Source organism: Corvus hawaiiensis, chromosome 3, assembly GCF_020740725.1.
Source record: "Corvus hawaiiensis isolate bCorHaw1 chromosome 3, bCorHaw1.pri.cur, whole genome shotgun sequence".
Taxonomy (NCBI): domain Eukaryota; kingdom Metazoa; phylum Chordata; class Aves; order Passeriformes; family Corvidae; genus Corvus; species Corvus hawaiiensis.
In genome coordinates this window covers 56,024,763-56,040,047 of record NC_063215.1, presented here as the reverse complement: position 1 = coordinate 56,040,047, position 15,285 = coordinate 56,024,763, and the positions used below count along the sequence as shown (strand labels likewise).

Genomic DNA, 15,285 nt, shown 5'->3' with positions numbered 1-15,285 from the left:
TAGGGTGATGAAAAATAAGGATGGGAATTTAGTTCTAATGCCTAAGAGCTACTTGCATATTAACAGACTACAACCAACAAGAGGCACAATTCCTTGCCGTAAAAGCAAACCAGTTAGTATCTCTGAAAATTTAAAAGACATGTTAAAAAAACCCCCATACCTCTTGACTGCACAGGATCCTACTCTCAAATTTCTATAAGAAGTTTTAGCTCTCCTGTTTGAAAGAGAAATGCACATTGAATACTTTCGCATATATAAGGCCAAAACCACAGATGTAGGATTGTTTCTGCCATTAACAATGAGGGCTCCAAAGTCAGAATGCTAACAGCACATCCAGGATTCAAAGGCTCTTCCAGGTATAAAAATCACTGTCCTCCAAGTACTTCAGCTTCACAAATAAAAGGTTCTTACAACTGCATGACTTAATAAAAATATGTATGAAATAACAATTTATTATTTGGCACATTATGTTACAATGAATAGGTCAGTCATATCCATACAAACAACAGAAAACTAAGGAGAAACTGGGCATGTCTTCATATAGGAAAGCAACACAGAGCAAAATTTAAGATAATCTAGGTGATCTATCATGCAAGAAAGCAAGCCCAGAAACAAAAAACCAGAAGTGTACCTGTTGGAGGTCCAATGTAATGGTCACATAATGATACTCAATTCCATTCTGGATACTAGGGCTTTGCCACCAACTGTTCTTGCCATCAATTGCATTTGTTATCGGGTGTCGTTCTGTTAGAACAGCAGAAACAAATAAATTTCAAAACTATTACAAGATTTAATTATTTTTAGATCTGTAAGATAGATTTTAAGACAATTACAGAACTAATGAGGCAGGACTTCTAAAAGAAAAAAGAATAAATTAATTTTTCTTGTACTCTAGGGGCATCAGTCATGCTTATTATTACTGGACTACTGATCTAATGTTAATTCTTTAACTTTGGTTAGGATCACAAGAAGATCATTCAGAACATCTAACTGCAGAAGGCTCTCCTGATGCTACAGAAAATGTGGGCATTTAAATCAAGCAAACTCTTCCGACACTCTTCCAAAGTTTCAAGTACTGCGAAGTCATCGAATGTTGCAACAGAAACAACAAATCAGAAACCTGAGATAGGGTGTGCAAGGAAAGAAGAGATTAAATTTCTAAGACATTTCTAAGCACACATGGAAATAATTCAGGAAATAATTCACAAATCATTACAGAGGAAATGATTCAGAAATCATTACAGGATATATCCCTCAAGTGGAAAATTTTCTGACTCACATACATGTATATAAAGGAGGTTTGTTCGGTTATAATCCTTATCAGAGTCCAAGATGCATTATTTTTCATGTCTATATGGACTCTGCTGCAGTATCCCAAATGAATCCTAAATAAGAGGGATATGAATTTATTTACAGAATAGAATTTTTCCTTAATTTCAAGATCTTCTACATTATCAAAGTTTGCTTACTTAGTACTTTAATGTTATTTAGACTGAGAAAAATCACTCTCAACATTTCCAGGTTATTTTTTGTGGTCAATTTGTCTTTCTCTCTGTACAAAATGGAGAATAACAAAACCACAATTTTAAAAGGTATAAGGATCTATATTTTGAAGTCCCTACTTGTCTACAGCAAGCCTGTACATTATGAGGAAAACAACCCAAAGAAAATCCAAATACAGTAAGTTTCTTCTATGCAAGTTCTGTTTGCAAAAACATGAATTAGGAGAAAACCTTATCCCTCTTATTAAGGATGACTTTCTAAACTGTCAGGTTTTCTTGGTATAAAACTGGAATATGATTCGTATTCTGGGCCTAGAATTGTAAGTAATTGATTTATGAACTGATAAGTTTACTTATTATTTTAATTATTACTTTAATCAACCAGCCAGACTGATAGTCTTTATATCTCTGTTTTTTTGATATATCAACCACCTGTGGAGGACAGGAGTCCTAGCTCATGAAGGGAAGTCAGAATGCCTGAACATATTTAAAGACACAATTCAAGTGCTTTGTGGGAGTGAGTGAAGGCATAAACCCTCAATATTGAAAATGCCAAAAATTTCATTTAATTATTAGATTATTCAATGGCATTAGTGGGCAGCAACATTTGCAAGTTAGAATTCTGGTACTCCAACTGATAAAGCTATTAGTAGCTTTATGTTGAAGAGAAAAGCAAAGCACACCCTATGCTTTACATGCTGTCAGTAGCACAGCTCCAATCATTTTCTCAAATTTTGGCTTTAACTGAGTGGTAGCAAAAATCAGCTGTAAATCAAATCCAGGGCTCCTTGGTGATTGTGACAGAAGCTGTCTAATTGGAAATTTTGATCTAAGTCTCTTCAGATGAAATTGATATAAAGGTAAATCATCAGAAGGAGGATTGGGAGATGAATCAACAATTAACTGTAATCACCATTATGAAAGTTTAATCATAATTGCTTGGAAAATTGATTAATTGCTGGCATGTTTTGCTTATTTAAAAGGTAAGGGGGGAAAATACAATATTTGTAAAAAGGACTGGATTGCCAATGCAGTTCAAGGACCAATCTCCCTGATGGATGGCAAGAGGGAGAACTTAGAGAGTGAGCCCATCAAACTGTGCACTTTAATTTGGACTCACATGTGATTAACCAGGGAATTTGTGTTCATTTCCTACTACAGTAATTAAGGGGAGGCACTCCAGACTGACACATTCCAGGGGGATCCTTTAAAGTCTGGTTATATTATATGGTTCTCCTATTAACAAGCCATCTCTGTTTAAACAAGGCACTTCCCTTTGCCAAATGAACATTTAAAGACCTTAAAATGAGGTATGATTGACAACAAAAGACCAGATATTATGAAGTTGGGCAGATGCAAGTTCAGAAGAGTGTAGAAACAAGGGGAAACATAGATATAAAACATTCTGATGGGTTTTTTGGATACACACATGTTTGTGTACATTGTCTGGCATCATAGACAAAGCAGTATCTCCAGTTTAGGTTTGATTTTTGAATTAAGCAAACTTCATATAGGAAAAAAAATTGTGTAATGTGCATGTGTCTCTAAATTCCCACCTATAAAATAGGAAAGTCTCTCTGCCAGTCAGAATGCTTCCAAAAACTGAATTCTTCTCTGAGTGAAACACACTGCTATAAGGTAATTGGATGTATCTATTGCTAAAGAATCATATGACCTTCCCTCAGAAGGTGGCATTTTCTGCAGTTAAAGACATTGAAACTTGGAAAACAATCTGGAAAAAAAATTGGTTGTAACTGTCTTCATATAAATTAAGTAGTCTGCACTGGGACAATTATAAATAGCTTCGCAAATATAAGACGAGGAGCAATTCAGCAGGAAAAGAAAGCATCTGAGGTTTGCAAATGACAACTAACTGTCCTCTCAGTGGTGTTTCACCATTAGAAAGCAGAAATATCAAAGTAAAACATGTGAATGGGAACATATGCTTATTCTGAAGCAAACCTGGATCTCTGTTTAGAGCTAGTAAGAGCTCAGGTGAATTTTTATAAATATGAAAGCCTCTAAAGAGAATTCCAAAGAACTGCAACTCATGCAGTTAGAGTTCTAGAAGATAAAACCTATGAGGAAAAGGAAAGAAAAGAGACAGCTTAGTGTAGAAACTAGATAGATCAATACCATCAACACTTAATTAATTTTTTTTTTTTTTTTAAGAAAAAGAGAATAATCCATTTCTTGTATTGACTGAACTCAGGAAATAGGTAACATGAATTTCTGCAAGGAGACACAGATTAGCTATTAGAAAAACACTTTGTTTTGAGTGATGTAATGAGTGAGCCACACAAGAAAGTGTGGCCATGGGAGGAAGTTTCTAAGGAGCATCCAAACAAGCTTCTGTCTGGAAAGCTACAGCCGCAGATAGCTCATCCTGTCCAGAACTAGCAGACAGATTAAATGTCATCCTTTTTTTTTCCTTTTGTCCTGTGGTTTTAAGCACATGCTTAAATGTCATGAGGTATAAATGTATCTAAGTTTTATGGGACACAACTGGAAAAAAAAAATTGTCTTCATGCTTCTGTGTCTGTGCTTCTTCCAACATTTTACCTATTCCATTAAAAGCTGTCTTAAGTATCCCTACACTCTCTACCATCTACAGTGCCAATATACCCATGAAAATCTAATAATGTTAAAACTGTTCATGTCTTTCACTGCAAGGTTACACGAAATTAAACTTGTACAACTTGACTAAAAAATCTTCTTAGTTCTCATCTTCCCAACTTCCAGAAACAGCCATGTCTGAAGTAGATGATAACAAATTCATACTTGAAAACTGATTTTGCTTCCAGGTAATCTTTAAGAAAGCCGTGTTAGCAAAAATCAATTTTAATATGAAAAACTAAGCATTAAACCATGCAGTGCTCCATTACTTTATCTTATTTTTTCTGGCTCAGTGGAACTGAATTTACTGGAATTTCAGATATTGCTTAGATTGGCCAAAATGTTCAAATTCCACATGTAGGTATGCAGGTAAAAGTCAGTTATCTGTTTTTTATTCACAGTTAGTGTATATCAAAATAATTCAGCAACAGCTGTAGATACTTAATATTTAAAAATCTGAATTCAGGTGCTCTGCTTTTCAGTACCTGAATCAGAAAGTTCTGTGGGAGGAGTATCCATATCAGATACAGATTTTGAAATACCTTTGGAAGAGATGGTTAACCTGATTTAAAAAGAGACACACATTTCACAGGAATTGGGCTGGTAAACTACTGTTTTGCTCCCTGATATCTACACCCTTCGGAACAAAACGAAAATGGCACACATACGATGTTGGAGCCTGCTCCTTTGATCACAAATGCGGCACTGAGGGTTCCTTTCAGGCTGTCCAGGTACATGTTCAACGAGTTTGCAGTACATTTCCCGCCCCTTTTCTCCACAGGTAGCATTGGTTGTGATGAGAGCATTACTAGCCAGGTTCAGCACTGCAGGAAACAGTCCTGCAAACAAAATAAAATAAAATCATAAACAAAAGCAATAGAGGCAAAACCAAGGTGAATTTAGCAGAATAATCATGAATTAATGTAACAACTGTTACAATACTAAAACAAAAGCTTTCATTTACAACAGCTATGGAAGTAATAAAGAAAAACTTTGGATGTGCATCCAGAATTTAGACATCAGAATAAAGCCATTATATACTGATGGGTTTCTCCCCATTCTTCCAAAATTCAAATTGGTACCTTCTGGTTATATCATGAACAACAGCCGGACACCAAAGGAGAAAGTACAGAAACATACAAAGCATCATAAAATTTTATTTTTCACAATCAAACCTTGTGTTCCTACCCAGTTGGCCACAGCGACATCATACACAAAGTACCCATGAAAACTCTTTATCATTCTTTTTCTGCTTACATCTCCATGGAAAAGCTTTTCCTTCACAGACTGCAGCACTTGCTTTACACTGTATTACTGTTCTGCTTAGGACCTCACAGACACCTTTGTCATCAGAGCAGCTGGGTAATTCATCCAGACACATGAATAGCATATGTCATGTTTCCCTTTCCTCAAGAAGAAAATAACATATACGACATCATATCTTTTATGGTAGTACTATTGTTATTTTTCCAGGTGCACATGCTGAGTGATGTATTATAATTCTCATTCAGCACAGCATTTAAGCACATCTGAGTGCTCTGCTGAGCCAAGTTATATGTAGCAGTAAGCTATAAAGATTATAAACCATATGAAGAACATTCATTAAGGTGGGTTACTCTCCTTTCCACTAAGTACTGATCAAAACCTTTGAGCTGTAATAAAATTGATCCATGGAGACAAACTGATAGACTGTGTTGAATGCATATATTACTGCCCCTCACATTAAATCAATCAGTTTTGCACCTTCAAAAGCAAATTTGCCATGGCTACAGGTTAAACCAAAAAAATCCAACCTAAACCAACCAACTAAACAAAAAAAAGGCTGATGTATGGATGCATGGGATCATTTTTGGATTCATTTTATGACAATTTCAACTGGCCCAAAACTCACTCTTGCAATTCATTCAACTTCCAACCCTATTATACTATTATAACCTTAAAATAAGGCTTTAATAAAAACTGAATTGGTCATTATTGTACTCTGATAAAACTCCCTTTATAATGGCATTTCTTTTTGTCCTCTACAAATGGACAACACTCTTCAACTGACTCCTTTCAGTCCTTTAATAGCAGTCTCCTGCTTGTCTCTGCAATTAACCTGCGTGCCATTTAATTACCAAGCGTGGCTGGTCATGGTACAGCTGTCCTTTGACACTGTGAGTTAGTGACTCTCACACTCACTTTGAAACCATGTGTAAATACACTGCTTGAGCAAGAGAGCCAATTAGTTACTAGCCCGTCCAATTTGTACAGTCAAGCAATACTTGAGACTTCATTGATCATGTAGATTGCTCCTTCTGTATAGATTAAAGCTCATTTTCATGACACTTTAAAATCTATACAGTTGTTCATGTATTTTTATTCACTGCACTCAGTGATATTTTCTGCCTTCTGTGATGGGACCAAATGGTAAAAATCTGTATAAGCATTAGCAGAGTAGACGAATTAATAGCTGTGGAACTTCCTATGTTGACTGACAGCCTCATTATTCTCTTTTTAGGCTGTACAAAGTTAATAGTGTAGAAGCCACTAATCATTTACTGTTAACAAAGAGTCTGGCATTTGGTTTGCAGCTAAGTATTTTAAGCCCTCGAAAGTGAACCTTGTACAAAGGACAGAATGATCCTACATGCCAAGAATTGCAGTACATGGCATCAAGAGAATAAATCCTTCAAAAACGAGCTGTAAGAGAGCAACCAAAAAGCCTCCAGATTCACACAGCTATAAAAATATTACCTATTCTATGTCTATCACAAATCATACCTTGTTCTAAGTTTTAACACAAACTTTAAATGTAAGATAGGCAAATAAACGAAGAATACTTAAGAAACTCATTTATTAGAATATAACTTCACCCTTGGGTCACCTCTTTAATGTGCAGAGTAGCTTAAGGCAAAGCTACCAAAAGAGCCTTGCCTATAATTAGTACAAACATAGGCAACAAAACAAGTATTGGGTGTTTCCCTGAAGAGCCCACGTCAAGATGCCAGTACCTCACAGAGGTGCTCCACACTGAATTCTCCACAGGCTCGGAGTGGCAGGCAGAGAGCAGAAGATGCCCATTACAGCCAGCACTTCACCTTTGCAATTGACCCTCACCCTCAGGGTTTTAACAAGTTATAATTAACAACTACATATTTGAAATTCTTTGAATAATCTTTATTTCCAGGGAGCAGGGGATTGGGCTCAATAGGCCTTATGGGTCTCTTCCAACTCAAGATATTCTATGATTCTATAATATTCCTTTGTGCAGCCCAAAATAAGGCTTTGCTTTAAAAGAGCATTGGATGTGCAAGCCTGATAGAATGGAGAAAGCAATATTATTCATATCGATTTCTAGAAGTTACATATATATATATTTTCACAACAGAGGCATGACATTCTAGCAATACAGAAGATGAAACCATTGTCTTAAAACTTTTAGCTAGGCCTTTTGAATATGAAATAAAAATGTGTATGTTTATGATGCTAATATATGGTCACATTTTCTGAGATTCACATCTTAGAAATTCATCTTCCAATCATAAATCCCCAGGAAAAATAGCAAGAGATCTCTAGCTAGCACAGGTAATTTTTTCTGCCTTGTTTTCATTACAATAATCATACACAAGAAATATTTTAAAACTGATGAACTAGTTTTGTACATCATCAATTCAATTTCCCTATTATTTTTAAAGTTTGTTGTCATCAATCCCACCTTGAATTCTATTGGCATCCTCCTATCAAACACTTCCAAAAATATGATCTGCTAAAATGACAAAGAGTTGTTCTTCTTTATTGCCAAACGCCTTTTTTAAACATTTGCTCCAGTGCAAAGACTGGATAAAATGCCTCTGAGTCACAAACACATTATCACTATTTGGTGTAACTCAAGTGCAAGCAGAAAAATTCTACTCCCTTCAACTGCTGCCAGATACATCAATCTTTTCCCTCCTTTGTGTCACTGGCAAGAAACTTATTAGCATTCATTTATATCTGTTAAAAAATAACAAAATTCTAACAACTACATGGAGGAAATAGGTAGAAAATACTGGCTTTTAATTAGGTAGTGCTTTTAGCAACTTGGGTTCAATTTCTGGTTTTCAAAGGACTGCTGCTGTGTGAAGAGAAAAAGAGTATCATATTCTCCCTGTGAAATGGGCATGGTCATCTTTCCGCTTTGCACTTTGGTTTTTAAGCATGGAACACATTCAATGAAGATTTTAGAGCATGGAAACCCAATAGTAAGTTTGTTTAGGGTTGAGAGGTGATTAAACTATAAGGCAAATAACACAGAAATTAATCAAATCATTTAAAGTTGTGTACAATGCACAGGTAATCAAGCACGCTCCTCAAGTCACCAGACAATTAGTGATGGTAAGTTTAGCATGTATTTTCAACAGAAAAAAGGAAAAGCAGCAAATCAGCAGGATTCTCTTGCATACAGGCTCCTATGTACTCAAGTTTTACGCAGCCACTGTTCTGGTTAAGTAGGTGTGGTATCGAGGTACCAACTACATTATCGTTTTTTATAATGGGTCCTGGATCATAGCACATCTATCTTAAAGATAAAAATAGTGGCTGCTTGGGACCTGTGGTTTTTTTGCAGATGCCTCATGAGTCATCCCTTATCAATACTAAAATTCTCTGGAGACACTGGCAAGCACGTCAGTGATTCACTGAGTTCAACACATTCAGACTAGCAAACAGACTTTCACAAGATTCCACAAAGGCCATTAAAGGATGTAAGCCATCATAACATATGAAGGAATGACCTTTCATGAGGTCAGAATGAAAAATGGAGAATAGCAGTGGAAAACCACAGCAATCTTTGCTGAATCCTATTTTGTTCCAACAGCTACATAAGTAACTTAGAAAAGAGGATAATAAGTAAGATGACTGCTTATTGATGATAAAAATTATACAGGAAAATTAAAATAAGTACAGACTACAGAGTGGTAGAAAAAATTTCACAGAATGGTTTGTCTAGGCAGTAAAATGGTATCTGAAATCAAGGAATGGAAATTAATACACAGGGGGAAAACATGATTGCCTCTGCACTAGCTATTAGCAGTCCTGAAAGAGTTATTATTGATATTTCAGTGAAAATATTAACTCAAGGAATAGAAAAAAAAGTCATTACATTATTGCATGAATCCATCTGTACTGATTACTCAAATACTGCATGGTTTTCCTTACCTCTCATCTCCAAAAGGATATGGTGGAGCTAAAAATTAAAAAAAAACAAGTGACAAGATCACAGCTGTGGAACAGCTTCTGAATGTAGATATAAATAGGCTATGAGTTTTCTACTGGAAAACAAACTGATGGGGAAATGTATAAAATTATGTTACTGCATACAAAATCATAAATGGCTTTAGTGAGTAAATCCTTGGAGTGAAAATGATAAGTTTAGCTATCCTTCTACCACAAATTGAAGATGCAGAGTCAGCTTATCAGACAGGAGTTTTCTTCACTGATTGGGACTTTATTCCTGTTTATAACTGGAACTGCCTTTCAGCATGATAGCAATTAAATTCTAGAATAGATGAATAAATTATATAATAAAATATTTTTATTCCAAAGGCAAGAATGGATTAAAATCCGATTAGATTAATACACACAACAAGGGTTCATCTGGAGCTGTTAAACATGAATGGCTTGGGTTCAGTTGTCAGTTCAGAACATCCCTGAATCAGTAGCTGCTGCAGGGGTTTACCCAGGGAGACTTCACTGTACTCTTCCTCTTTCACATTTTTCCTCAATATTGCCACTGATAGGTATCTTTAGTTTTTTCTTACTAAGGCTGGTAGCATATACATCCCAACACAAAGGTTCATCCAAAACGGAACAGGAACTATAACCTTAATTTTGTGTGGTATTGCTAATGAAACTGCAATATTTTTGCCAATATTCAATTCTTTCAGCAGCCCTTTTCCTCTATACTATTTCCCATTATTACCTTGCACCCATAGAGGTCTCCTCAATGGCTATCTATTCTATAGAATGGATCTTATTCTATAGAATCTCTGTAGAACATTCTCTTGAGCCTGGCAATTTCCTTGAAGTTTTCTGCAAAGCAGCGTTACCTAATTAATTTTCGTATGTTTTCCTTATTTCACTGCATAAAGGAAAAAAACCAGACCAGCTTCATGTGTTTTCTTTTATCTACTTTTCATGACTTCCCACCAACCTTCAGCTCATATAAGCTCCATGAGTATCAGTGGAATAAAACCTATCTGGCACCCTGCCCTGTTTTGTCATGCCCTATTACCTACTTCCCTGCCAAACTGACAGATTTTCCACATGCTTTACTGCAATAGTGGAGATCAGCAGAAGCAGATGAGCTACACAAGTAGCAGGTACAAGACATTTTCATAAAGCCTGTCAGCTGCTGAATTCAGTCTCATTCTCACTCCCCTTTGAAACAGCACTGTTTGGTTGACCTTCAGAGCCCATTGAGTAGATTTCCCCAGCTGAGAGAGGATGGAGGGATTCTAGAGGGAAATCAAAGATATTAACTGCATCTCCAGCTGCCGAATGGTGATTACAGGTTCATTATGAAGTGGGGATAGTCACTGGAGTAACACACTTTTAAAATTTATCAAGAAGCAGCTACAGCAAAGGAGGGCTACAGGAGACAGATATGAATGTAAACAAAATAATTACCTTGACATTAGTGTTCCCACCATTCACCACTTCTGACACATTTTTCTTTCTTTCCCTTCACATAACCCATGGAGAACTGTAAATCCCGTTACAATCACATCACCATCCCACACCTACAGAGCAACCGGTGGGAAAAGTTTCACTAGAATTACTGCAGCACTACAACTGAAATACAAGCAAGGAACCAAGACTATAACCCCTGTTAGACTTCTGCTACTGCATGGAGGAAACAGCAGACATCTTAAATGAGAAAGAAGGAACTACCACAGGTGGTTGATAGGAGATGGAAGACAGCAGCAGAGATCTTTGCATGGAGACGAAGAAAGGAACTCTGAGTAGGGGAGACTGGGAAGAGAGAAGAAAACTGGAAGAAAGACCACTGCATAGACACTCATAGAGCCTGTAACCCTTCTTTTTGACAGAAAATTATTGGCACACTAAAATTTGCATTCAGTATTATTTAAAGTCTATATTGTGATTTGATTACACAGCGATAAGATCAGCATCTCATTTTACCCAGGGTAAAATTAATATAAATAATTGCAGTGCCTGCACACACAAACAAAATGTTAACTTTAAAAAATCAGTATTGATTTTTAATAGGTTTTTTAAAGTACTTCCAAGATAGAAGACAAACTTTGGTTTACCAGCTCTAGGATTTCTTTGTGTCTTATTAAAGCATTAGAACAGAGAAAATGTTTTTCTCCTTCAAATAAAGCTCTGTTAAGACCTGCATATTCCTCTTCTCCCCTCTAAACAGACCCGTATTTGGCACTGCATACTTCCTTCAATCTTCTCAAAATATCCCTAGTCTCTTCAAAGAAGCAAACAAAACAGCCTGCCTAAATATGTCTAACTTTTCAAGCCAATCTTCCTCGTCTATAGAGCACTTTGAAATGTTCATGCAGTCAAGCAGAGCTGTTTGCCACTGAATTTGTACTAAAAAGACAAAAGAGAATATGTCAATTTCCGATGTTCTAAGAAGTGTCACTGGAAAAAGAGAGACTTGTCTGCTGCAGTGCAGAGCTATGCTAGGCTGTGGGAACACAGTGGGGAGAAAAAACTGGGACAAAACAAAACAAAATGTTGCAGCACTGAATTGCTTCCAGCTGTGCACGACAGGGAGTAACTTAATGCATTCTATCCACAATGTAGACGAATACTTTTATACAACTAGAAAATAAACCCAATTTGAAGAAATAGCTGTCCAGACACAACAGAGCACACAGACTGAAAAAAAAATTGACACTAGGACCATTTGTCCAGAGGAAAACAAAATGGAAAAAAAATGTTTCAGTACCCATTTATGTCAGTTGTCCCAAATCACTGTGCACAGTACTGTTCAGTAGTCAGCCTTTTTTCCTTCCAAAGGAAGTAGAAAAATAGTTTTTGATGTTTGGTGCTAGAGATGGCTTGCTTTTACTTAGAAGTGATTTTCTCTATGTATTATAAGCAACATTACATACACCCTCCTGCATATTTATCTTCAACACAAAAGGCAGAGTATGAAACACTGACCTGAAAAAGCTTGATAGCAAAGCTAACTAGAATACGTACAAAGTAACAGACACAGCTGAGGGAGGACATACTGATTATCTAAGTAATACTACTTTGCCTCTCTGCAGCTCAGAGCATTGAAAATCTGTAGGCACTTTGCTGATTTTTAACAGCAAAACTTGGTCAGTTTTACAGATTGAAGACTGAGTGAAAAAATTGCTACTGGATTACCCCAATATTCTATTGTATGTAATATATAAGCATCCTCCTTGCTTTGTAATGAATTTCCTTTCTTTCCCAGAGCTGTCACAAAGGCTGTTTTGCAAAGGAGAACAGGAAAGACACAGGTGAAATCCCATCTCCTTGACATCCATGGCAGAACTCCCACTGAATCAAAAATCCAAAGCACAAAGACTTAATGGACATCTCATTTTCAAAGGTATTTACATGCCCAGCCGGAGTCAGACACCCACTGATTTTCAAATGTATTCCATCTGTATTCTGGCAAAAATTTTGAAGGGCAAAATCCCAGTTGTACAAATACCCTATCTGTAGAAAGGGTACACTATGCATGAAGAAGCAAGCAGCAGTGCACTCTTTACAGTTATTTCCTTTTATTTTTTAACCACATGATCTTCATTAAAACCTTTGCAATGCAGTAGTATGGTCCTGGGCAGCCAAGCAGGCCTAACAAGAAAAAGTGAAACAACCTCTGAGAGACAACAAATTTCTGCAAACAGGAATTCTCCCAAATCACATCTTCTGTTCTTAGATAGCACACAACCATTTACAATTTCCCCAAACTGCAGGTCATGGCTAAAAATGTCCATTTTTATTCCGTTCCCATGACTGAATACCAGGGTCTCCATATTAAGAAGACACACACTCATGCACTTCTCTCATTTGCAAACAGAGGATGAGACATAGATCTGTATGATTTGTCTATCCCATCACTGAAGGACAAAAGAAAAAAAAGCATGAAAAATGGAAAAAAAACTAAATCAGAATTTCTTAAAGGTAGGATAGAGTCTGGGAAAATCAGAGCCTCCAGATGCAATTTACTGATGACTTTTTTGTCTTGACAAATTTTTTGCTTTATGAAAAACATCTCTGCTATGCATTGTCTCGGACACTAAAGAATATGAAGCATATTACTACTTTTGCAATAACTTCAAAATCAATGGCCATTGAAACCACACAGAAAAGTCAGAATTAGTTACTGTGCCCTTGAGTCTTCAATAGTGTCAACTTAAACAGAAAGACTGAAACGTATGCTGCGTTCTTCTACAAGAGGAAACAAAAGCCGTCTTACGGAGGCTAATAAAACTCATCCATCTATTCATTATCACCTAACTGACAAAAAAAAATCCAAACTCAGTCTAACTTCATGAAACCAAAGAGTAAATGGAAAAACTGATCTTACCATATGTAAGAGATTCTGTGCACTTACACTTACCCTGAGGATTCAGATTAAAATAAAGTGTTTCAACTGATGAGCTTGAATAAACATGAAGTTCAATTTTCATTCTTTGAACTGATTTACTTCTCACTATTCTGCTGTAATGCTTTACAAACACATACTGATAAGGATTATAAATTTTCAACATATCCTGGTAAAATGTGAGATCACCAATTAGCAATTTCGATGCAGAGTTCTTAAGAACTGTCTTCAGAGGATTAGAGAATCACTGAGGCTGAAAAGCCTCATATCTAGCCCAAAACCCTGCTCAAGTAGGGTCATGAGAGCAGGTGGCCCAGGACTGTGGAGCTGAGCTTTTAGTATCCTGAAGTATGCAGGCTCCACAGCCCCTCTGGGCAATATACTCCACTGTTTGACGACACAGTAAAAGAAGAGTTTTCTTCTGTTTAAATGGAATTTCCTGTATACTGATTTGTGCTCCTTACCTTTTGTCCTGTCACTGGGTACCACTGAAAAAAAAGTTTGGATGTATTTTCTGTATCACCCCTTGACACATACTTACACATGTTGATAAAATCTCTTTGACATGTCTCAAAACAAAGCAACCCCAGCCCTCTCAGCCCCTACTTATAGGACAGACAATTCCTTAATCACCTTTCCAGCCATTACCCTGGACTTGCTCCAACATGCCCATATCTCTCTTGTACTGAGGAGCCCAGAGCAGGACTCTGTTCTGCAGGTGTGCTCTTATCACTGCTGAGCTGACAGGGAATGATCACCTCCCTCAATCTGCTGTGGACACTCTAAGTAATGCACCTCATTTGCTTTTTTTTGCCGCTTTGCTGGCTCATGCTCAGCTTGTCCACTAGGACACCCAGGTCCTCCTCTGCAAAGCTGTTTTCCAGCCATTTGGCTCCAGTTTGTACTGCTGCATGGGCCTGTCCCTCCCCACATGCTGGACGTTGCATTTCCTTTTGCTGAGCTTCGTAAGGTTGGTCTGTTTCTCCAGCCTGCCAGTGCTCTTCTGGCACAGCCCTCTGGCATATCAACCACTCTGTCCAATTCTGTATTGCCTGCAAACCTCTGTCTGCAAGGGTGTGCTCTGCCCCATCACCCTGCTCATTAACAAAGATGTTACTATAGGCCCCAGCAATGGCCACAAGTGCCTGCCTAGTGAGCACTAATGGCCTGCCTCCAGGTGGACTTTGTACCACAACCATTCAGACCTATCCATTCCGTTTTTAATCTACCTTGCTGTCCACTTATCTGACCCATATTTCATCAGCTTTTCTTTGAGGATGTTACCAAGACAGCATCAAAAGCCTTAATAAAACTAAGATAAATAACATCTACTCTTCTCCTTTCGTCCACCAAGTCTGTTACCTCATCATAGAAGTCTAGCAGGTTGGCTAATCACAAACTGTCCTCCAAAAATCCATGTGGTCCTAGAAGCATCATTTTAGCTACATGTACCATTCAGATTTACCATTTTACATGTATGTGTTACTTATACCCATGCTACACCATATCCTATTAAAAGGAGAAATAATTTGCTCTTCTCAGATTATACTGTAAGGCCACACACCTTTTATCTGGTCAATT

The 15,285-nt window shown here is 37.1% G+C and overlaps 1 protein-coding gene across 4 annotated transcripts in view; it reads right to left on the bottom strand.

Moving 5' to 3' along the window:
• LAMA2 (laminin subunit alpha 2) overlaps positions 1 to 15,285 on the bottom strand; it is a 345,325-nt gene that overhangs the window by 258,585 nt on the left and 71,455 nt on the right. For all 4 annotated transcript variants that reach the window (XM_048296906.1, XM_048296908.1, XM_048296907.1 and 1 more), the window contains exons 2-3: positions 4,787 to 4,957; positions 632 to 744 (exon numbers count right to left, since the gene is read on the bottom strand). In XM_048296906.1, the coding sequence (XP_048152863.1) occupies positions 632 to 744; positions 4,787 to 4,957 (284 nt within the window). The remainder of the gene's footprint in view (positions 1 to 631; positions 745 to 4,786; positions 4,958 to 15,285) is intronic.